Below are 25,740 nucleotides of genomic sequence, written 5' to 3'. Positions count from 1 at the left end.
GCCCCGCCCCCTTACCCTCTGGAATGCAGCGAGAGCGCACGCGCGCCTCCCGGAGCAGCGCGCGCGCCCGCGAGCTCCCCGCATCCCCGTGCTCATCCGGGTCTCAGCGAGCCTCGGCCAATGGTGGCCGCTCACGGCCCCTGGGGGCGGGGCTAAGCCTTCCCTCACAAGGGGCCTGTGGTCAACGCGATTTGCCTCCAAGGGACGGCCACCAGTCGGCACAGAAAAGGGGCAGAGGCAGTGAGCTCAGCGTGTGGGCGAGGGTCAACAGTTTTGGGATCAAGCGGCTGCCGCTCCTCCAAAAGCGACCGAAGCGCGAGCAGATTCCCCTTCCGAGCCAGTGTAGTAAACACACTTCAGAAACGTGAGGTGCCGGTGGTCACGAGGGGAGCGCGCCCTCCAATGAGGAGCCGGGGGCGGGGCCGAGGCCGCTGACGCGGCGGCGGCGGCAGAGTCACCCGGGCAGCCTCGGGACCGGTCACCGGCCGGCAACCGTCCAGCGGCCTCGACCACCGCTTCCAGCCTCCGTCCCCGGTCCTTTCTCCCGGGCCGAGAGACAGCGTCGCCGAGAGGGGCTCATTCCCCTCCCGTTCTCCTCGGTGACTCACCTCGGGCGGGCCGTTTTGTCTTTAGGGGCCGCCTTGGTGGGGCGAGGTTTCCGTGACGAACCTCCTGGGGCTGTCCGTGCCGGCTCGGGCCGTCGTGGCGGCTCGAGCTCCTGGAACTTGCTCAGGCTGCGGAGGTCCAAGGCCCTCGAAGTTATGCGTCGCCTCCAGTCGGTTGCGGCGGGCGCGGGCTCCTGAAGGGCGTCACACCCGGACTCCGCCGACTAGGCAACCTCCATTCATCTTCCCACTGCGCTTCCAGCGCCCCCGCCTTCTCCGGTCCCCTCCTCGGAGTCATTTTTTCCTGTCCCCCCTCTGCCGCCCTTTCCTCACTCCCCGGGTGAGGCAGTTCTCTTGGAAGCGAAGGTGTCGGCTATGAGCCGGAGCCTCCTTCCTTGAATTTCTCCGTGGAGGACCCGCCGCGCCCCCCGGCATGGGGGTGAACGCCGTGCACTGGTTCCGAAAGGGGCTCCGGCTTCACGACAACCCCGCCCTGAAGGAGTGCATTCAGGGCGCCGACACCATCCGCTGCGTCTACATCCTGGACCCCTGGTTCGCCGGCTCCTCCAATGTGGGCATCAACAGGTGGCGGTGAGTCACAAGCCCGTGGGAAATGGATTTGGGTGTTTAATGAATCTGATGTTAATGAATTCCATGCGATCCGCAAAATCTGTGAATTTAGACGTGGGCCTGCTTTGCTTATACCGCTTACGAATTTTAGGTGCCCTAAGTATTAAATAGAATTGACTTAATACTTCTCTGGCCAGAGGGTACTGACGATCTGAAACACTCGGCCTTCATCAGCGAGTTATGTGTCTTTCTGTGCTAACTGGAGCTCCTCCCCTGAATTTGTGGAGAATTCTTAGTGCTGGAGTTAAAGAAACACCCATCCTGTCCTTAGTGGCCAGTGTATATGGATTCCCTTGGCCTCTTTGTGGCATTCGAAAGGATTGTGATGTTTCCTGTTTACGTTTGTGTCTAGGTAACTCATAGTATGGAGAAAAATCATTCATTCAGTACAGCCGGCTCCAGATGCAGTGTTCTTCCACCTTGAGGTTACTGTGGGAAAAGCAAGGGAAACAGCATTATCTGGTTTCTCTGCTCGGTTCTTTTTCTCAACTCCTCCTTGTGGTTGCCGAGACAAAGCACATTTTTTCTTTCTAGACAAGTTGTAGTCCTTCTAGGGATCAGAGCACTGAAAGAAATCTTACAGATGCTTTATGATCTTTTCCTGAAACACCAGGCTACATGATTGTTAGGCCCCCTGGTGGAAATGAAAGCATAGCTGAACACAGTTACCATGTGCCAGGCACTGATTTAAATGCCAGGGAGTGAAAGACAGAAAGTCATGTCTTCAAGCAGAAAGTAAAATATGTAGTATTTTAGGTGGTGATAAGTGTTGTGGAGAAAAATAGAGCAGGGTAAAGGGATAAAGAATACAAGGGTAGGGATGGGGTTGCAATTTTAAATATGATCGGGGGAAAAGTCACAGAGAAGGTGACAGTTGAGCAGACCTGAAGGAGGTGGTGGGATGCAGATATCTAGGGGAAGACCATTCCAGGCAAAGGGAAGAGTAAGGGAAAAGGTAGAAATATGCTTGACCTTTGGAAGGAACAGCAGAAGAATCCAGTATGACTGGAGCAGAATAAGTGAGGGAAAAATAGTAGACGATGAGGTCAGGGTTGACTTAGGGCCAGATTGAAGAGAGCCTTATAAGCAGTTTTCAAGATTTGGATTTTTACTTAGTGAAATGGGAATAACTGCAGGATTATGAGCAGAGAAGTAATGTGATCTGACATAGGTTTGAAAAAGAATTTTTCTGCTTGTGGTTCTGAGAAAAAATCTGAGAATTTCTCTGCTTGTGGTTCTGAATTGGGGAGTGGAGGTGGACAAGAAGCAGGAAGTCCAATTAAGAAGCTGTTGGCATTCATCCAGGTGAGAGATGATAACGGCTTGAATCATAGTAATAATCGTGGACGTGGTGAGAAATAAACAGATGCTGGTTATATTCTGAAGGCAGAATACACGGTGTTTGTTGGCAGATTGGATATGTAGTGAGAAAGAAAAGGAGTTAGGCTGGGCACGGTGGCTCATCCCTGTAATCCCAGCACTTTGGGAGGCTGAGGCAAGGAGTTCGAGACCAGCCTGGCCATCATGGCAAAACCCTGTCTCTATTAATACTGAAAATATAAAAATTAGCTGAGCATGGTGGCGCATGCCTGTTATCTCAGCCACTCAGGAGGCTGAGGCACAAGAATCGCATGAACCTAGGAGACGGAGGTTGCAGTGAGCTGAGATCGTGCCACTGCACTCCAGCCTGAGTGACAGAGTACTCTGTCGCAAGAAAAAAAAAAAAGGACTTATAGTTTGGTGCTATATAAAAAGCACCAAAATTCAGTGCTTTTTATATAGTAGCAGTTTAGTTACTGTTTGAGAAAGTTTTTGACTTGAGAAACTGGAAGGATGGGGCTACACTTTGCTAAGAAAGTGAAGCCAGCTGGAGAAGCCATTGGGTGGGTGATTGGAGTTCTCTTTCATTAAGTCATTAAGTTTGAGATGTATTTTACACATTCAAATGGAGATAGCAAATAGGCAGTTGGATATATCTGGAGCTCAAGACAGAGATCCAGGCAGGAAGTATAAATTGGAGAATTCATCAGTTTATAGATATATATAAAGCCATTTATTCATCCATCCATTTATTGAACAAATATTTGTCAAGCACCTACTATATGCCAGGCACTGTTTTAGGTGCTAGAGATCCAGTATAAACAAAACAGCCCCCAATTCTCACCCTGTTGGAGCTACATTCTAGTGGAGCCGTGAGACTGACAGCATTAAGAAAATGAGATAGACAAGAGATGCAAGTGGTGCAAGGGCTGAACCTTGAATACCCTTAATGTTTATAAATTGTGGAGGTGTGAAAGAACCAGCATATGAGACTGCAAAGGAGCCACTAGTAATGTAAGAAGAAAACCCAGAAGAGTATGGTGTCTTAGAAGCCAAGTAAAGAAAGTATTTTGGCCAGGCATGGTGGCTCATGCCTGTAATCCCAGCACTTTGGGAGGCTGAGGCAGGCAGATCACTTGAGGCCCGGAGTTTGAGACCAGCCTGGCCAATATGGCAAAACCCCGTCTCTAGTAAAAAACACAAAAAAATTAGATGGGCGTATGGCACATGTCTGTAATCCCAGCTGCTCAGGGAGGCCGAAGCAGGAGAATCGATTGAACCCGGGAGGCAGAGGTTGCAGTGAGCCGAGATCGTGCCACTGCACTCCAGCCTGGGCAACAGAGCCAGACTCTGTCTCAAAAAAAAAAAGAAAAAAAAGAAAGAAGGAAAGTATTTCAAGGAAGAGTGTTTTACTTATGTCAGATGGTACTGATAGGTCAAGTAAGAGGAGAACTGAAAAATAAAAATTGGATTTAGCAATTTTAGGTCATTTGGAATTTTATCTGGAATGGTTTTGGTAGTGTCAGAGGCAAAAGTCTTTTTGGAATCATAGTACCAAATTCAGTGCTTTTTATATAGTAGTAGCTCAATTTCTATTGTTTGTTGAATATAGTGATATCTTGGAGTCAATAATTTTATATTTAAACAGCCTTATTAATTTACCTATTGACTATGGGATAATGCCCAAATTCCTTAGCCTGGCAAGATCTACCTTTTGGCTTATGTATTTCATTTTCTGCTGTTTACAATATGTGATTTCAACTCCAGGGGGAAAACCTTCTAAGTTTTCTTTAGAAGCTATCTTGTATTTTCTTCCATCAACACTTTTTAGACTTTTGGATTTAACAGAAAGGCAAAATTTTAAATAATTATTTTACCTAATAAGCACATTAACAAAACTACTTTTTGATATTGCCATCCTTTCGTTTAAAAAGGATGTTTTATATTAAAAAAAAAAAAGTTTGGCTGAGCTCAATGTCTCATGCCTGCAGTCCCAGCTACTCAGGAGCCTGAGGCAGGAGAATCACTTGAGCCCAGGAGTTGGAAGCTGCAATGAGCTATGAATGGGCTACTGCACTCCAGCCTGGGTGACGCAGAGAGACCCTATCTCTTAAAAAACAAACAAAGAAACAACAACAAAAAAAAATTTGAAGGACATTGTCTCAGAATAACATTTTTTGATTTGGATAAATTTACAAGCTTTATGAAAATTCACATCTCTTAGAAAAATTATCCTATACAAAAACTTATACACTAACATTCACAGAAGCATTATTCATAATAGCCAAAAAGTGGAAACAACCCAGATGGCCATCAATTGATGAATGGGTAAACAAAATATGGTATATCCATATAATGGAATATTATTTGGCCATAAAAAGGAATGAAATACTGATACACGCTACAACATGTATGAATGAACCTTGAAAAACAAAATAAATGAAAGAAGCCAGTCACAAAATTCCATGTATTATATGGTTCTGTTTACATGGAATGTCCACAGTGGGCAAATGTATAGAGACAGGAAGCAGACTAGTGGCTCCTTATGACTGGGGAAGCTGGGGAGTTGGGAGGTGATAGCTAAGGGGCACAAGGTTTCTTTTTGAGATGATGAAACTGTTCTAGACAGTGATGGATGGTTGTACAACTCTGCTTGTCTGGGATGATTAGCAGTATTCTGAACTCTTACACCACTTTTTGCTGTTGCTTCTCACATCACTCTTAGCATTTGCTGCCCTCATTTGTGAATGTTAGTATTGTTTTATTAATAGTTTGTTTGAGCTGCTGTAACAAAATACCTTTAGACTAGGTAGTTTATAAACAACAGGAATTTATTTCTCACAGTTTTGGAAGATGTCCAGAATCAAGGCACCAGCAGATTCAGTGTCTCTGCTGAATAGACGATGCTTTCTCTGTGTCCTCACATGGCAGAAGGGGTAAACAAGTTCCTGCAGCCCTTTTTATAAGAGCACTCCCTTAGTCTGTTTGTGTTATTATAAAGGGATACCTGAGGGTGAGTAATTTATAAAGAAAAGAGGTTTACTTGGTTCATAGTTTTGCAGGCTTTACTAGAAGCATGGCATCAGCTTCTGATTCTGGTGAGGACTTCAGAAAGCTTTTAATCATGATGGAAGGGGAAGTGGAGCTGACATATCACATGGCGAGAGAGAGAGGGGAGGGATACCAGGCTCTTTTTAACAATTAATTGTTCTGTTAATTAATAGAGTGAGAAGTCACTCATTACATGATAGCACCAAGCCATTCATGAGGGATCTTATCTCATGTTCCAAACACCTCTCACCTCCAACATTGGGGATAACATTTTAACGTGAGATTTGAAAAGGACAAATATCTAAACTGTATCACTCCACTTCTAGCCCCCCAAATCTCTTGTCTTATTTATTTATTATTTTTATTTTTGAGATGGGGTATCACTCTGTCACCCAGGCTGGAGTGCGAGGCATGATCATGGCTCACTGTAGCCTCAACCGCCTGGGCTCAAGCAGTTCTCCCACCTCAGCCTCCCAAGTAGCTGGGACCACAGGCATGCATTACCATGGCCAGGTAATTTTTTTTTATTACTTGTAGAGGTGAGATCTCACTAAGCTGTCTCATACTCCTGGGCTAAAGCAATTCTCCTGCCTCAGCCTCTGAAAGTGCTGGGATTATAAGTGTGAGCCACTGTGCCCACCCTCTTTTTTCTATTGTAAAATATAATCATCTCTTTCAAAGTCCCCAGAAGTCTTAACTAGTTTCAGCATCAACTCAAAGTCTAAAGTCTTATCCGAGACTCAAGGCGAGTTCCTTACAGCTATGAGCCTGTAAGATCAAAAACAAGTTATCTACTTTTAAGATACAATGGTGGAACAGACATTGGGTAAATATTTTCATTTTAAAAGGGAGAAATTGACCAACAAAAAGGGACCCACCCAAGTCTGAAACCTAGTAGGGCAGACATTAAATCTTAAAGCTGTAAAATAATCTCTCTTGAGTCTTGTCCCATAACTGAGCACACTGGTCTAAGAGGTGGGCTCTTGAAGCCTTGGGCAGCTCCATCTCTATGGCTTGGTTGGGCACGGACCACATGGCTTCTTTCATGGATTGGAGTCTAATGTCTGTCACTTCTCCAGGCTGAGGGTGTGTGCTGTTTTCATCCAAAGGATTATTTTAATCTTTCCACTTCCTCACTTTCCACTCCCTCCCACATCCTGAGCACACTGATCCAAGAGGTGGGCTCTCAAAACCTTGGGCAGCTGCATCTCTATGGCTTGGTTGGGCATAGCCCACATGGCTGCTCTCATGGATTGGAGTCTAATGTCTGTCACTTTTCCAGGCTGAGGGTGTATGCTGTTTACATCCAAAGGATACTTTTAATCTTTCCACTCCCTGACTGTTCCTTGCTTTTTCTTTTCTCTTCTCTTCTCTTCTCTTCTTTCTTCCTTCCTTCCTTCCTTCCTCTCTCTCTCTCTCTCTCTCTCGTCTTTTTCATAACAGTATTTAACACATTTGACCACACCTTTCTCTTCTTCTCTTGGCTTTAGTTAGACTGCCACCACTGTGGGTCCTGGAGGGCAGTGCCACTGTTCCCATTGCTTTACAGTGAGTTCTCTCTTGGGACTCTAACCCCACATTTTCCCTTGGCACCAGCCTAGTAGAATCTCTCTGTAGGAGCTCTGCTGTGGCAGGCTTCTGCCTGGGCACCCAGACTTCTTGACATATCTTTTGAAATCTAGGTGGAAGCTGCCAAACCTCCATGGATCTTGTATTCTGTATACCTGCAGACTTAACACCACTTGGAAACCATCAAGGCCTATGGTTTGCACCCACTGGAGTGGCAGTCCAGCCAGTACCTGGGGCCTTTTGAGCCCTGGCTGCAGCCAGAACGTGGGGAGTAGCATCTCAAGACCACACAAGGCAGCAACACCCTGGGCCTGGCCTCCCAAACCATTTTGCCGGAGGAGGCCTCTGAGCCTGTGATGGAAGGGGTAGCCTTGATTTCTGGAATGTCTTGGGGGCTTTTCCCCATTTTCTTGACTGTTAACAACTGGCTCTCTTTTATTCATGTTAATTGCTTTAACAACCTGTTCTGTCAGGGCCTGGTACCTGGGGCTGGGTAGTTTGGATTTCTCTCCTGAAAACTTCCCTCTACCACATGGTTAGGTTGTAAATTTTTCAAATTTGTATGCTCTGTTTTTCTCTTAATTATTAGCTTTAACTTTGTCTTTTTTTTGAACTCCCATATCTGATAGTAGGCTGATAGAAGCAGCCATGTCACCTTTTGAACACTTCGTTGTTTAGAAACTTTTTTTTGCCAGATAGCTTAGGTCATTACTCTTAAGTTCAGCCTTTTACAAAGTCCTAGGCATGGATACAATGTAGCCAAGTTTTTTGTTAACAAGCATAACATATAATGTGGCCATTTTTTGTTTTAGTTTTTAAAAATTTTATTTGAGACCTCATGAACATGGCCTTTACTGTCTATATTTTAATCAGTATTTTTGTCACAACCTCTTAACCAGTCTCTAAAAAGTTTTAAAGTTTTTGTTGTGTATGAGGTTTTTTGGTTTTGTTTTGTTTTGAGCTCTCTAAGCTCTTTTAAGCAGCTTTAGTTTTTGCTTTTTTTTTTTTTTTTTAGTACTTTAAGTTCTGGGATACATGTACAGAACCTGCAGGTTTGTTACGTAGGTATACATGTGCCATGGTGGTTTGCTGCACCCATCAACCTGTCATCTAGGTTTTAAGCCCCACGTGCATTAGGTATTTGTCCTAATGCTCTCCCTCCCCTTGCCCCTCAACCCCTGGCAGGCCCCGGTATGTGATGTTCCCCTCCCTGTGTCCATGTGTTCTCATTGTTCAACTCCTACTTATGGAGAACATGCGGTGTTTGGTTTTCTGTTCCTATGTTAGTTTGCTGAGAATGATGGTTTCCAGCTTCATCCGTGTCCCTGCGAAGGACATGAACTCATTCTTTTTTATGGCTTCTTTGTATTCCATGGTGTATATGTGCCACATTTTCTTTATCCAGTCTATCATTGATGGGCATTTGGGTTGGTTCCAAGTCTTTGCTATTGTGAACAGTGCCACAGTAAACATACGTGTGCCTGTGTCATTATAGTAGAATGATTTATAATCCTTTGGGTATATACCCAGTAATGGGATTGCTGGGTCAAATGATATTTCTGTTTCTAGATCCTTGAGGAATCGCCACACTGTCTTCCACAATGGTTGACCTAATTTACACTCCCACCAACAGTGTAAAAGCTTTCCTGTTTCTTCACATCCTCTCCAGCATCTGTTGTTTCCTGACTTTTTAATAATCGCTGTTCTAACTGGCATGAGATGGTATCTCATTGTGGTTTTGATTTGCATTTCTCTAATGACCAGTGATGACAAGCTTTTTTTTCATATGTTTGTTGGCCACATAAATGTCTTTTGAGAAGTGTCTGTTCATATCCTTTGCCCACTTTTTGATGGGGTTGTTTTTTTCTTGTAAATTTGTTTAAGTTCCTTGTAGATTCTAGATATTAGACCTTTGTCAGATGAATAGATTGCAAAAATTTTCTCCCATTCTGTAGGTTGCCTGTTCACTCTGATGATGGTTTCTTTCACTGTGCAGAAACTCTTTAGTTTAATTAGATCCCATTTGTCAAGTTTGGCTTTTGTTGCCATTGCTTTTGGTGTTTTAGTCAGGAAGTCTTCGCCCATGCCTTTGTCCTGAATGGTATTGCGTAGGTTTTCTTCTAGGGTTTTTACGGTTTTAGGTTTTACATGTAAGTCTTTAATTCATCTTGAGTGAATTTTTGTATACGGTGTAAGGAAGGGGTCCAGTTTCAGTTGTCTGCATATGGCTAGCCGGTTTTCCCAGCACCATTTATTAAATAGGGAATCCTTTCCCTGTTGCTTGTTTTTGTCAAGATCAGATGGTTGTAGGTGTGTGGTGTTATTTCTGAGGCCTCTGTTCTGTTCCACTGGTCTATATATCTGTTTTGGTACCAGTACCATGCTATTTTGGTTACTGTAGCCTTGTAGTATAGTTTGAAGTCAGGTAGCGTGATGCTTCCAGCTTTGTTCTTTTTGCTTAGGATTGTCTTGGCTATACGGGCTCTTTTTTTGGTTCCATATGAAATTTAAAGTAGTTGTTTCTAGTTCTGTGAAGAAAGTCAATGGTAGCTTGATGGGAATAGCATTGAATCTATTAATTACTTTGGGCAGTGTGGCCATTTTCATGATGCTGATTCTTCCTATCCATGAGCATGGAATGTTTTTCCATTTGTTTATGTCCTCTCTTATTTCTTTGAGCAGTGGTTTATAGTTCTCCTTGAAGAGGTCCTTCACATCCCTTTAAGTTGTATTCCTAGGTATTTTATTTTCTTTGTAGCATTGTGAATGGGAGTTCATTCATGACTTGACTCTCTATTATTGGTGTATAGGAATGCTTGTGATTTTTGCTCATTGATTTTGTATCCTGAGACTTTGCTGAAGTTGCTTATCAGCTTAAGGAGTTTTGGGGCTGAGATGATGGGATTTCTAAATATACAATCATGTCATCTGCAAACAGAGACAATTTGACTTTCTTTCTATTTGAATACCCTTTATTTCTTTCTCTTGCCTGATTGCCCTGACCAGAACTTCCAATACTATGTTGAATAGGAGTGGTGAGAGAAGGCATCCTTGTCTTCTGCCAGTTTTCAATGGGAATGCTTCCAGCTTTTGCCTATTCAGTGTGATATTGGCTATGGGTTTGTCATAAATAGCTCTTATTATTCTGAGATAACATTCCATCAATACCTAGTTTATTGAGAGTTTTTAGCATGAAGGGGTATTGAATTTTGTCCAAGGCCTTTTCTGCATCTACTGAGATAATTATGTGGTTTTTGTCATTGGTTCTGTTTGTATGATGGATTACATTTATTGATTTGCATATGTTGAACCAGCCTTACATCCCAGGGATGAAGCCGCCTTGATCATGTGGATAAGCTTTTTGATGTGCTGCTAGATTCGGTTTGCTAGTATTTTATTGAGTATTTTCATATTGATATTTATCAGGAATATTGACCTGAAATTTTCTTTTTTTGTTGTGTCTTTCAGGTTTTGTTATCAGAATGATGTTGGCCTCATATAAAATGAGTTAGGGAGCAGTCCCTCTTTTTCTATTGTTTGGAATAGTTTCAGAAGGAATGGTACCAGCTCCTCTTGGTACCTCTGGTAGAATTTGGCTGTGAATCCATCTAGTCCTGGGCTTTTTTTGGTTGCTAGGCTACTAATTACTGCCTCAATTTCAGAACTTGTTATTGGTCTGTTCAGGGATGTGACTTCTTCCTGGTTTAGTCTTGGGAGAGTGTATGTGTCCAGGAATTTATCCATTTCTTCTAGATTTTTTAGTTTATTTGCCTAGAGTTGTTTATAGTATTCTCTGATAGTAGTTTGTACTTCTGAGGTATCAGTGGTGATATCCCTTTATCATTTTTTATTGTGTCTATCTGATTCTTCTCTCTTTTATTTATTAGTCTGTCTAGCAGTCTATCAATTTTGTTAATCTTTTCAAAAAACCAGCTCCTGGATTTGTTGATTTTTTTGAAGGGTTTTTCGTGTCTCTGTCTCCTTCAGTTTTGCTCTGATCTTAGTTATTTCTTGTCTTCTGCTAGTTTTTGAATTTGTTTGCTCTTGCTTCTCTAGTTCTTTTAATTGTGATGTTAGGGTGTCGATTTTAGATCTTTCCTGCTTTCTGATATGGACATTTAGTGCTATAAATTTCCCTCTTAACACTGCTTTAGCTGTGTCCCAGAGATTCTAGTATGTTATCTCTTTGTTCTCATTGGTGTCAAAGAACTTACTTACTTCTGCCTTAATTTCTTTATTTACCCAGTAGTCACTCAGGAGCAGGTTGTTCTGTTTCCATGTAGTTGTGCGGTTTTGAGTGAGTTTCTTAATCCTGAATTCGAATTTGATTGCACTGTGGTCTGAGAGACTTTGTTATGATTTCCATTCTTTGCATTTGCTGAGGAGTGTTTTACTTCCAATTATTGGTCAGTTTTAGAATAAGTGCTATGTGGTGTGAGAAGAATGTTTATTCTGTTGATTTGGGGTAGAGAGTTCTGTAGATGTCTACTAGGTCTGCTTGGTCCAGAGCTGAGTTCAAGTCCTGAATATCCTTCTTAATTTTCTGTCTCATTGATCTAATATTGACAGTGGGGTGTTAAAGTCTCCCACTATTATTGGTGGGAGTCTAAGTCTCTTTGTAGGTCTCTGAGAACTTGCTTTATGAATCTGGGTGCTCTTGTTTTGGGTGCATATATACATTTAAAATAATTTGCTCTTCTTGTTACATTGATCCATTTACCATTGTGTAATGCCCTTCTTTGTCTTTTTTTATCTTTTTTGGTTTAAAGTCTGTTTTATCAGAGACTAGGATTGCAACACCTAAGCAGCTTTAATTTTAAAGCTGCTTTTACGTTTTTAGATATCTTTATAGCAACACCCCACTCCTGGTACCAGTTTTTTGTCTTTGTCTGTGCCCGTGACTCAGATACCTCTTGCTAGGCTCCGTCTCCAGTATTAGAGATCAAGTTTTAACATCGGATTTGAAGGGGACAAATATCTAAACTATATCAGGCACTAATCCCTCTCATGACAGTACAATGCATATGACCAAATAACTTCCTAAACGCCCCACCTCTTAATACTATAGCATTGGGGATTAGGTTTTAACATGAATTTTGGGGGAACACAGACATTCAGACCATAGCAGGGATGTATTCTGTATATAATCTCTCTCTCACTTAACAGATAGTACCTTCCTGAAGAGAAGTTGCCTCTTAAATCAAAAGTTTATTTTGAATCCCTATCCATTATAGGCATTATTATTGATGCTGGGTATACAGCGGTGAGTAAAACAGAAAAAGTTGCTGCCCTATTCCAGTGGGGGGAAAACAGACAGTAAGACAAAAGTAATGTATCAGGTGGTGGTAAATTCAATGGAGAGAAATAAAGCAGAATGTGAGAACAGGGACCTAAAGGAAGAGGAAACAAGCTATACATGTATCTGGGGAAAGAGCCTTTTTGTGTTCTCCACAGCATAGTGGCTTATACATAGTAGGCATTAAATATTGTTTTAATTTTTCTTATAAATCTAAGGTTGAGGGATGGGACAGCTACTTTATATAATTTGTATGTTAATGTCTATCTTAAACTCATAACTTAGAAAAAATTCTCAATGAACAGATTTGTTTTAGAATTTAAACTTCAACATGTTCATTACACATTTGAAGCTATCACATGTGTAAGCTCTCTTAATTTTCAGTAACCAAATCTATAAATGTGCCTACATCCTTACTAGTTCTTCCTTCTAGAATACAACTTCAGTGGAAGAGATACTGCTGCCTCTTTTCAAAACGATTTTCTTCTTCTGTGCTCCATTTCAAAGACTTTGCTCATTTTTTATATTTATTCTTACCTTTTCTTCTACTTTTTCTTCTTTTTAGGTTGCCTCCAATCAACATTTAAACATGCTTAAGATCAAATTCTGTAAAACATACACAACCTGTAACAACAAAGGAACAGAAATTAGCATTGACTGTGTTCCACTCCTGCAACTATGTATCTCAGTTTCTTTGTAGCCAATTTCTTGAGCAAGATGTCTAATAGTGGCTGACTTCATGTCTTTATATTCTACTTACCCTTGAACCCGCTCCAAACTAAGGCGTGTCCAGCTTCACTCCCACGCACTCTGCCAAAACTATTTTTATCCAAAGGATACTTTAAATCTGCCCATTCCCTGACTTTTTTCTTTCTTTCTTTTTTTATTTTTTTTAACAATGTTTGACACATTTGACCACACCTTCCTCTTCTTCCCTTGGCTTTATTAAAGGACTCTTCTATGCTTTCCTGCCAGCGCTATTAGTGTTCTTCCTTAGCTTCTCCTTTTCTGTTCAACCTTTAAATGCCCCTGAGGTCTGTGATCTCCACCCTCTTTTCATTTCACATATTTCTAGGCAATCTTATCTCTTCTCATAAAGTCAGGTACCATTTACTCGTCTGTGCCCGGAATTCTCAAGTTAGTGTCTTCAGTGCAAATCTCTTTCCTGATCCCCAGATGTGTGTGTGTGTTTGTATGTATCATATATACCCATTTGCCTGCTTGAATATATTACATTACCTCAAACTCAGCTTGTCCAAAACAGAGTTCATCTTCATCCTTCTCTGTTGCTCAAAAACAACCCCCAAACTGAGTTTTCCTGTATTTTCTGTCTTCACAAATGATACTTCCATTTGCCCATTTGAGTCCTTACTGTGTGCCAATTAATTGCTAATTTCGGTGGATAGCATGATAGTCAACAGATAATTTATCTGCCCTCAGGGAGTTTACAGTACGGAGGAAGATGTATTCAGAAATAAAATAGTTACATAAATACATTCTTCCCTCTCCATTGTCTCTTTAACCCATATCACCATTCTCTTTGTCTAGATTGTTTTGGTAGCTTACAAATCATTGTCCCCCTTGCCCTTCTCTAATTCATTCTCTACACAGCAAGTAGAGTGATCTTTTTAAAATTGCAAATCTGGTCACGTCATTTATGCTTTAAAACCTTTTAATGACATTTCTTTACCCTTAGGTTAAAGTTCAAAAAGCCATAGCATGGTTTCAAATCCTTGTGTAATCTGGCCCTCTGCTTCTTTCTAGTCTCTGGTGATTATTTCACTGAGGCATTTAAACTGAAACTTGAAGTGTAAAGTGGATCTTAATAAGCAAGGCATGGAGGGAAGGGAATTCCAAGCAAAGAGAAGCGAATTCCAGACTGAAGGAATAGCTTAAGGAAAGGCACAGTATTCTGATGGTGGTGAGGAGGCTGATGTAGCTGAGTCATATGGTGCATGAAAAGATAGGAGGTGTTGTTTAGTACCTTTTTGTTTGCTAGTTGGTTGCCTGAGTCAAACAGGCTTAAGCAAAAAGAAAGTTTATTGGTAGATGTAATTGAATAACCTAAGGGAAACTGGCTTTGGATGTCTCTTGATACTAGGGCTCAGAAGATGTTACTGGGATCACATTTCTCTTTGCATCTCTGAACTTCACTTATTCTGCCTTGACTTCTCAAATAGGCCGTCCTCTGGTGGTAAAATATAGCAATAACAATGGCATTTACCTCAGCAAAAAGCATACATCTTTGGCCCAGAAGTCTCAGCAAAAGTCTTATGGCACTTCATTGGCTCTTTTGGGCCAGTTTCTGAACCAGTCATCATGAGTTTATGATTGTCTTAGCTGAAGTGTGCTTCACTGGTGGAATCAGCTTGACTAAACTGAAGAAACTGAAGTAACTGAAGTAAAATGAGTAGGAAGTAGGTGGATACCCTAAAACAACATTGTTGGCTGTTATATAAGAACTCAGATAAGTGGGTATAGTTCAGAAAAGCTGCCCTTGTTTGGGGAAATAGAAATTTAGTAGCTGAGTGAATGTTAGAAGAGAGAGTCAAGATACCAGTTTGGAGACTTTATCAAGAGTTCAAGTGAAAGATAATATAGGCTTGAACAAGGGGAAAGGCTATGAGGAAGGGGAAGATATAAGAAGAAGCCTGCAGAGGTACAGTGAAAAGCTTAGGTGACTGCCTGGAAAACACAGTTTCATAGAGGAGGAGGGTGAGGGTGAAAGTAGAGTGTAAGATCCTCATACTTTGTGCCTCTGTGACAATTAGACATTAAGTTAGGAAACACAGAAATAGACCATATGTAGGTGAGGAAAAGAGTGAGTTTAGGTTGTTGACCAGTTTGAAGCACTGCTAAGATATCAACATGAGAAATGGAGAAAACAGAAATTTAATTCTGGGAATTATAGACATTGGATCTGTGCATATGGGAATAATTCCTATATAAGTAATGGATGAAGCATGCCTGGATGAGATTGGATACAGCCATAAAAAGTTATGTTAGTCAAAAGTCCAGTGAAAAAACTCAGCAAATACTATATTTAAGATGAATAGGAGCTGGTGAAGGAGGCGAAAGAGAACCAGAGAGGTAAAAGAGGATCCAGGAGAGTGCCATATTATGGAAACTAAATGTGGCAAGAGTGATTTTACATTGCACTACAGGAGGCAGGTTAGGATGAGTTTTGACAATTACGTAGGAAAAATTATCAAAGACTTAGAAGTGGGAAAAGGAAATTATTGCATATCTAGAATGCTAGATATTGTTTAAGAGGACCCTCCAGGAGTTATATGATTCTGATTAAGGGATATGCATCTTTGTGTTTGATTGACAAGGCTGTTTTACAACTCTGTAAAAAGGGATAAAAGTTAAGTTGTAGAAAACTGAAAGCAGTACAAATGTTTTCTGCCCATAACAATGAAAATTATGTTTATGCCATGAAAATGAATTTTGTAAGTTGAGAAATAGTAAATCAGATTCTCATTTGAATCAGTTTTAACATCTTACTTCTTTCTTCCTTAATCAATGAATTACGTAAATTTTTTGCCAGATCTTCATTTCATGTTTGTATGAGAGTCATGATTTTACTAGTTTGAAAATTATACTTTATCTGTTACAAAGGCTTTTGGTGAACTTTGAGATAACACTTCAATGTAGGTGTAAGGATAGAAATCAGATTGTATAGCATGTTAACAAAGGTGTGCGTAGCAGGTGAGGGGAGGGGAGTGGGGGAAATGATTCAGGTTGCAATGTGAGGGAGATTTTTTATGAGAGAGGTAAGAAATTCGCTCAAGGCATAGGTTCTGAACAGGCTGAGGAAAAGTGAATTTTGGTTAGATAACTAGACTTTTAGTCAAGACTGAGCATAGTGTATTCACAGGATGATAAATAAGAAATAAAATATATAGATAAGGTGAGGCCTGAGTATGTAATTCTTTGAATGACAGACTGAAGTGAGTTTAGAACATCTGACTGTACTAAGACCTACTTTATAATTCCTACTTTCCTATTAAATGGCCGTGCGACTGACCTTGGGTAAATCTCCCTCCCTTCATTTATTCATTCAGGAAAACATTCAGTGAGAGCCTGTTATCTACCAGGTACTGTGCAAGTCATTGGAGATACAAAGATGAAGGTTATGGTTCTTGCCCATAAGGAAACTTTCACGCCACTAAAGGACAATTAGAACATACAATGTTAAAAAGGACCTCTGTGGAAATCTGCAAAGACAATTGTGAAAGCACAAAGGAGAGACAACTTTAAAGGGGTGGGGTAGGAAAAGGGGTAAAGGTGATGAGTGTGAGTTCTAGAGGTGTGTGTGTGTGTGTGTGTTTGTGTGTATGTGTTGGGGAGTGCTGAGTGTGAGATATGAGACTGAGAGAGGAGGAATTCTAGAATGCTTCTGTAGTAGGCCGTTCTTGGATTGCTATAAAGAAATACCTGAGACTGAGTTGTATATAAAGAAAAGAGGTCTAATTGGCTCATGGTTCTGCAGGCTGCTCAGGAAGCATAGCAGCATCTGCTTTTGGGGAGCCTCAGGAAGGTTACAATCATGGTGGAAGGCAAAGGGCTTTCACAGGCATGTCACATAGCAAAGGCAGAAGCAAGAGAGTGATGGGGCAGGTGCTACACACTTTTAAATGACCAGATTTCATGAGAACTCGCCATTGTAAAGACAGTACCAAAAGGGATGATGCTAAATAATTCGTGAGAAACCTGCCCTTTTGATCCAGTCACCTCCCAGTAGGCCCCACCTCCAGCACTGGGGATTACATTTCAATATGACATTTGGGCAGGGACACATACCAAATTAGATGAGCTTCTTGAAGATGCATGAGTCAGTGTACTTACATGAAAAGAGAGGTTTTTTTTGTTTGTTTTGTTTGTTTTTTTTTTTGTGACAGGGTCTTACTTTGTCATGCAGGCTGGAGTGTAGTGGCGTGATTTCACCTCACTGCAACCTCTGCCTCCTGGGTTCAAGGTGATTCTCGTGCCTCAGCCTCCCAAGTAGCTGGTGGAATTACAGGTGTGTGCCACCACGCCTGGCTAATTTTTGTATTTTTAGTAGAGATGGAGTTTCACCATGTTGGCCAGGCTAGTCTTGAACTCCTGACCTCAAGCAATCTGCCTGCCTCAGCCTACCAGAGTGCTGGGATTACAGGCATGCACCACTGCGTCCAGCCTGAAAAGGGAGTTTCTAAAAAATTGTCTCTTATCTGACACCATTGGAACCTGCAGTTACTTGAAAAAGGAAATCATTAAAAAAAAAAAAAAAAACATAGAAAAGTGTGCATTAATTTGATAGTTTTTGATGTAGGGCTTGATTCCAGGTCTGAGTTCTTTAGCTGACTTCTTTATCCACATTTATTCTTTAGGTGATCTCATCTAGTTGCATACTTGAATACCTGATAATTTCCTATCGTGTATTACCTGCACTGGCCTCTATCCTGAATTCCGGATTTGCCTATCTAGTATTTTTACTTGGATTCAAAATAAGCATCTTAAGCTGATTTTGTCTCCATCTCCTCCACCTCCCGTGGTTTCTCTATATCACAGTAAATGTCAACATTAACCTAGTTCTGCAAAAACCCAGGAGCTACCCTTTCTTCTTTTTTTTTTTTTTTTTTTTTTTTTGAGACGGAGTCTCGCTCTGTCGCCCAGGCTGGAGTGCAGTGGCGCAATCTCGGCTCACTACAAGCTCCACCTCCCGGGTTCACGCCATTCTCCTGCCTCAGCCTCTCCGAGTAGCTGGGACTACAGGCGCCCGCCACCACGCCCGGCTAATTTTTTGTATTTTTTTTTTAGTAGAGACGGGGTTTCACTGTGGTCTCGATCTCCTGACCTCGTGATCTGCCCGCCTCGGCCTCCCAAAGTGCTGGGATTACAAGCGTGAGCCACCGCGCCCGGCCCCTTTCTTCTTTTTGTACTCAAACTTCATATCTAGTCCTAAAGCAATTGTTAGAGCTTTTCCCTTCAAGTTAAATCTCATATCCATTCAAATAACACCCCCCCACTGCTATCATAATATCCAGGCCACCAGCATTTTTTACAAGATTACTGTAAAAGCCTCCTAAGTTTTCCACTTCCATTTTTGTGCCTGCCTTTCCCATCTGTTCCATGTGGAATTCAGAGTAGTATTTTTAAAACCATAGTTAGGTCTGGTGGCTCAATACCTGGCACAGGGTAGGTGTCAATATGTCCTTGTGTATTGAATGTATAAATGAGTATTGTTCTGCTGATTTTGCTGATGGAATTTCAAGTTGGCTTTCCTGCGTAAATTACACCCACAGACTGATATTGCCTATCATTCTTTAAAGTTGATTAAAACCTTAAAGACCATGGTGAAGCAAACTTGAGTACAGAATTCCTTTAGTGCATTTTTTCTTCCCATCTAGTTTAGCTGTCTTATCTACAGATAGTTAATTAGACAAACTTTTTTGGTGATTCACCTTTTATCAAGCCTTTTTGAAGCATTCAGTTTCATTTTCTATAAAACACCTTTATTTTTTATATTCTCAGTTTATATAAAATTTAAATTATATGATTAAAATAAGTTCAGCTGGCATGAACGTGTTTGAGAAACACAACTGACTCTTCATATGTCTAGAACTTTAACTGATTGGAATAGGAATTGGACTTATTAGAAAGCAGTAGCCTATTTTATTTTTGTCCAACTGAAATTAGCCATGTCCATCAGTCAGTACGGCCTCTGTATGCTTTGCACAGGGTAGAAGGCATTTGGTTATTTGTGTGAATTGATAAACTGGAGATCACTAGTAGTTTTTGTTTTTTGTTTTTTGTTTTGAGATAGAGTTTCACTCTTGTTGCCCAGGCTAGAGTGCAGTGGCATGATCTCGGCTCACTGCAACCTCCACCTCCTCAGTTCTAGCGATTCTTCTGCCTCAGCCTTCCAAGTAGCTGGGATTATAGGCATGCGCCATCACACCCGGCTAATTTTTGTATTTTTACTAGGACGGGGTTTCATCATGTTGGCCAGGCTGTTCTTGAACTCCTGAACTCAGGTAATCCACCCGCCTCAGCTTCCCAAGGTGCTGGGATTACAGGCATGAGCCATCAAGGGCGGCTTAGTAGTTTTAATGTATGTTAACTACATAATTGCCAAGGTCCCTTCTAGTTCTAGAATTGTATGATTTCTGTGATGGGAATACCAAAATAATTTTTAGTATTATAAAAGATATAACGATAGGTTTTTAAAATTTGACATAAAATTCATTCTCAAATATTTTTATTTGTTTTGGGTTGCATATTTTAAATAATTGGATATTAGGGTTTCCTAGAGATTAAAAAATGCTATTTAAAAAAAGAGGATTCTATTGACTCTGGTTACTTTTGCCATTTTTATCTTATCCTATCTGTCTTCTCAATAGCAGCAACAGCAACAAATTAAATATCTTAATGACATGTATTTTTATTTAGTTTTCTTGTTTTATTTAGTTTCCTTTCTTGCAGAAAGGAACAAACGAGAGAATTCAATTCCAAAAAGGAGTTGGGTTCTAACATTCCAGAATCCTTAGACTTCACTATACTACTTGAGCACAAGTTTCCATGAAATACTCCTATATTCTTCCAATGCTTTTTTTTGTTTGTTTGACCTAGTTTGAGTAGATTTCTGTTCATTGCAATGAAACAATTCCTGACTTAGATCATCTTTGGCATACTTTTTATTTCATTTGTGTTTATTGGTTATTCTAGGTTTCTTGTCAGTTTGATAATTGAATTTGCTATTAATGCATATTTTCCTAAAATATCTGCCATTAAATCTAGTCTTCCATTTTCACATGTATTGCTAAAGTTGTATACCATATTCTTTAATAAGTACCACAATTGCTATGATAGTCCCTTTCTTACATTACTGATAGATATTTATTTTTTTCTTCTTTTTCTTTCTTCGACTTGCTAGATGTTTTTATACTTTATTGATCTTTTCAAAGCATAACTGCTAGGGAAGGAATAAAGAATATTGTCAAAGAGTTACCTCCACAAAAAACATCAGGCTCAGATAGTTTCATAGTTGGGTTCTACCAAAATTTAAGAAACATGTAACTTCAGTGATATGTAAATTGTTCTAAAACACGATAAAAGAAGAGGAAACAATGTGTAGAATTATCAAATAGGATACAGAAGCCTATTTTAAATGTATATTCTACATTCATATTGAAAATGCAGGAATAATTCAGTATTGGAAATATATTAATATGTCATTATATTAATAGATCAGAGTATAATCCTATCACCTCCATAGATGCTGAAAATACTTTTGATAAAGTTCAGTATTTATTCCTAATAAAATTTAGTACTAAACCAGAAACAGAAGGCTACCAAATCAGCTCAAAAGTCAGCATCATGCTTAATGGGTAAAATTTAGAAGTTCTACAAGGTCTGGAGCAAGATACAAATGCTGGCTGTCATCACTATTACTTATTGTGCCAGAGGTACTAACTAATGCAGTATAAAAGGTATAAAAATGGAAGAGGAAGTAAAATGTATTGCTGTTTTTAGGACAATATTATTATATCCCAAAATATCTAGGAGAATCAACTGAAAAGGTACTATTAATAATAAGAGAATCCAGGCCAGGTGTGGTGGCTCACACCTGTAATCCCAGCACTTTGGGAGGCCGAGGCGGGCAGATCACCGGGTCAGGAGATTGAGATCATCCTGGTTAGCACGGTGAAACCCTGTCTCTACTAAAAAGAAAACAAAAAACAAAAATTAGCCGGGCATGGTGGCAGGTGCCTGTAGTCCCAGCTACTCAGGAGGCTGAGGCAGGAGAATGGTGTGAACCCAGGAGAAAGAGCTTGCAGTGAGCCAAGATCGCGCCACTGCACTCCAGCCTGGGCGACAGAGCGAGACCCCATCTCAAAAAAATAATAATAATAAATAAATAAATAAAAATAAGAGAATCCAATGATGTGGCTAGATACAATTTTTATTAGCCTTAGGTGCAGAGAATTAGTTTAAGACATTATCATCACAGGTTTATGTAAGTTCTCTTCCTTGTTTTCTTTCTTTAGCCTCCTTTATTCCTATTTGAATTTCCCTTCTCCCATACATTGTTTGTTATACAGTATACATTGTGGTTATATTCTAATATATTTATCTTTTTGTAACTATGTGTTCATGCAAAACAGATACTGTTTTATGTGCATTTATTTTTAATTTACATAAATGCTATCATGTTGTATTTCTTATTCTGTTTTTTTCCCACAAGCACTAAATGTCTAAGGTGTACTCATGTTGATACTGCTAATCCATTGCTTCTAACAGCTGTATAATGCTCTGTGAGACCTTTACCATATTATATCTGTTATCTTAGTGATAACTACCTGTTTACTTCTAGTTTCCTGACACCACAAATTGTTTTGCAGTGAACATCCTTGCACATGACTCTGTGTAAGTATTTGTTTGGAGTGTATATACAAATGAATAGAATTGCTGGGACATAGATTAGCCCCATATGTAGTTTGACTACGAAATGGCAGATTGCTATTCACAGTAGATGAACAAGTCTGTATTCCCACTAACAATGCATGAGTCTTCTCATATCCTTATGTCCCAACATTTAAAAATTATCCAGCTTTATAAACTTTACTGATCTAAAAAGCATAAACTGATGTTTGATTCTTTTAATTTGTACTTTTCTACTTACTTTGAACATTTCTTATACATATTAGTTTTGGAGGTTTTTCTTTCTATAAATTACCTTTTAATTGTCTTGTTCATTTTTCTGTTGATGTGCTGTCTTTTCAGTTTTATTCGTCGAAGTTTAAAAAAAAATATATATATATATATATATATAAAATACAAACAATGGCTACAGGCACCTGAAAAGATGTTCAACACCATTAGTCATTAGGAAAATGCAAAACAAAACCACAGTGCAATACCACTTCATATGCACCAAGATGACTATTATTAAAAAAATTTTATACAAAAAATTAGCCAGGCATGGTGGTGGGCGCCTGTAGTCCCAGCTACTTGGGAGGCTAAGGCAGGAGAATGGTGTGAAACTGGGAGGTGCAGCTTGCAGTGAGCTGAGATTGCACCACTGCACTCCAGCCCGGGTGACAGAGCAAGACTCCATCTCAAAAAAAAAAAATTTTTTTTAAAAAGGAAAGTAATTGTTGGTGAGGGTGTGGAGAAATTGGAACCCTTGTACATTGCTTGTGAGAGTATAAAATAGTACAGCTGCTGTAGAAAAATTTGGCAGTTCTACAAAAAGTTAAACATAGAATTACCAGCAATATCACTCGTAGAATTCCAAAAGAATTTAAAGCAGGCATTCTAACAAAAACTTGTACATGAATGTCCATAGCAGTACTATTCACAATCACCAAAATGTGGGAACAACCTAAATGTCTGTCCACTGATGAATGGATAAACAAAATGTGGTCTGTTCACATGATGGAACCATAAAAAGAAATGAGATACTACAACATGGGTGTCAAATACATTCTAAGTGAAAGAAACCAGACACCAAAGATTACATATTATATGATTCCGTTTATATGAGACATCCAGAACAGGTGAATTCATAGAAACAGAAAGCAAATTAGTGGTAGCTAGGGGCAGGGCGAAAAATAGAGAGTGATTGCTTAATGGATACAAGGTAATCAGTACAGGCTTTCCATTTGTGATACAAATGTTTTGGAACTAGATAGAGGTGATAGTCACGGAGCATTATCAATGTACTATATGCCACTGAATTGTACATTTTAACATTATTAATTTTGGGCTGAGTGCGGTGGCTCATGCTTATAATCTCAGCACTTTGGGAAGCTGACAAGGGTGGATCACTTGAGGTCAGCAGTTTGAGACCAGCCTGGCCAACATGGTGAAACCCTGTCTCTACAAAAAAAAATACAAAAATTAGCTGGGCATTGTGGCACATGCCTGTAGTCCCAGCTACTCAGGAGGCTGAGGCAGGAATTGTTTAAACCAAGGAGGCGGAGGTTGCAGTTAGCCAAGATCATGCCACTGTACTCCAGCCTGGGCAAAATAGTGAGACACTGTCTCAAAGAAAAAAAAATTATTAATTTTGTATTGTGTGTATTACAATTTTACCTCAAAAAATTGTAATCCAGTAGTTTCCCTATATATCAGAGATTGGCAAACTTTTAATGTAAAGGGCCAAATGATAAATATTTTAGGTTTTTCAGGCCATATGATCTCTCTCTCAGCTACCCACCTCTCCTATTGTAGCATGAAACTAATCAGGATGTCTGTGTTCCAGTAACACTTTATTTACAAAGAAGGCAGTGAGGTGGCTTGACCCATAGTTGGCTGGCCCGTTGCTACATATAAGCAACCAGTTAGCAAATATAACAGGAAGAAAAATTCTGTGTATAATAGCAACAAAGAGAAATACAACAATCCAGAGATAAATTCAGATACAAAGAGAATGATGATTGGATCTTGTTCTCTACTGAAGCTCTTATTCTTTTGGAATAGTTAGGAACTGACTGCCTTATGGCCCATGGAACATCCTCAGTTGAGAACATCTGTCAAGGGTTCAACAAAGAGTACAGTTTGAAGCTTTCTAGTGAGAGAAGGAAGGAAACCTGTAAATTATCATTCAGTCAGTTTCAAGATTTCAGCCTTGTCACAGACTCCTGCTCGTTGTCTTCCTTCTCCTCTCCCCTACACTTTTCCAACACCTTCTTCCCCCCATTAATCTGCAGTCTGGTATCTTTCTGTATAGATTGTTATTTTCTCCTAGTCATGGAAGGGCCACTTTTCCAGATGTCGCAGATTTAAAATGTGAAAAACAAAACTATAAAAGTAGTAGAAGAAAACTAAGGAAGTTTTTTTTTTTTTTTTGCCTTTGAAATGAGAAAAGTCTTCTAACTTGCAATCCTAAAATCAAAAAGAAAAGATTGGGAACTTTAGATAATCATAAAAGTTGTGCATGCCGATATCACCACGTCAGCATCTAAAGACAACATCCCAAGGGATAAAAGGGAGTCTGTGATAAAATTTGATTTCCTTTTTTTTTTTTTTTTTTTTTTTGAGACGGAGTCTTGCTCTCTGCCCCAGGCTGGAGTGCAGTGGCGCGATCTCAGCTCACTGCAAGCTCCGCCTCCCGGGTTCACGCCATTCTCCTGCCTCAGCCTCCCGAGTAGCTGGGACTACAGGCGCCCGCCAACACACCCGGCTAATTTTTTGTATTTTTAGTAGAGACGGGGTTTCACTGTGTTAGCCAGGATGGTCTCGATCTCCTGACCTCGTGATCCGCCCGCCTCGGCCTCCCAAAGTGCTGGGATTACAGGCTTGAGCCACTGCGCCCGGCCATTGATTTCCTTAATATATAAAATTCTCTTGGGGTGGAGCCAAGATGGCCGAATAGGAACAGCTCCGGTCTACAGCTCCCACCCAGCCTGAGCGACACAGAAAATGGGTGATTTCTGCATTTCTGTTTAACGTACTGGTTTCATCTCACTAGGGAGTGCCAAACAGTGGGTGCAGGACAGTTGGTGAAGCGCACTGTGCGCCAGCCGAAGCAGGGCGAGGCATTGCCTCACTCAGGAAGTGCAAGGGGTCAGGGAGTTCCCTTTCCTAGTCAAAGAAAGGGGTAACAGACAGCACCTGGAATATCGGGTCAGTCCCACCCTAATACTGTGCTTTTCCAATGGGCCTGGAAAATGGCACACTAGGAGATTGTGTCCCACACCTGGCTTGGAGGGTCCTATGCCCACGGAGTCTTGCTGATTGCTAGCACAGCAGTCTGAGATCAAGCTGCAAGGCGGCAGCGAGGCTGGGGGAGGGGCGCCCGCCATTGCCCAGGCTTGCTTAGGTACACAAAGCAGCCAGGAAGCTCGAACTGGGTGGAGCCCACCACAGCTCAAGGAGGCCTGCCTGCCTCTGTAGGCTCCACCTCTGGGGGCAGTGCACAGACAAACAAAAAGTCAGCAGGAACCTCCACAGACTTAAATGTCCCTGTCTGACTGACAGCTTTGAAGAGAGTAGTGGTTCTCCCAGCACGCAGCTGGAGATCTGAGAACAAACAGACTGCCTCCTAAAGTGGGTCCCTCACCCCTGAGCAGCCTAACTGGGAGGCACCCCCCCAGTAGGGACAGACTGACACCTCATTTGGCCGGGTACTCCTCTCAGACAAAACTTCCAGAGGAACTGTCAGACAGCTGAATTTGTGGTCTCACGAAAATCTGCTGTTCTGCAGCCACCGCTGCTGACACCCAGCCAAACAGGGTCTGGAGTGGACCTCTAGTAAACTCCAACAGACCTGCAGCT

At 40.8% G+C, this 25,740-nt stretch overlaps 1 protein-coding gene across 1 annotated transcript in view; it reads left to right on the top strand.

Moving 5' to 3' along the window:
- Window positions 1-403: 403 nt before the first annotated feature.
- The window catches only part of CRY1 (cryptochrome circadian regulator 1), a 107,745-nt gene continuing 82,408 nt past the window's right edge, over window positions 404-25,740 (top strand). The window contains exon 1 of the mRNA XM_003269977.4: window positions 404-1,196. Within this exon, the coding sequence (XP_003270025.1) occupies window positions 1,039-1,196 (158 nt within the window). The 5' untranslated portion in view covers window positions 404-1,038. The remainder of the gene's footprint in view (window positions 1,197-25,740) is intronic.

Source organism: Nomascus leucogenys, chromosome 10 (genome assembly GCF_006542625.1).
Source record: "Nomascus leucogenys isolate Asia chromosome 10, Asia_NLE_v1, whole genome shotgun sequence".
Classification (NCBI taxonomy): Eukaryota; Metazoa; Chordata; class Mammalia; order Primates; family Hylobatidae; genus Nomascus; species Nomascus leucogenys.
The sequence above is the reverse complement of the archived record's forward strand: the minus strand, read 5'-3'. Positions and strand labels throughout refer to the sequence as shown.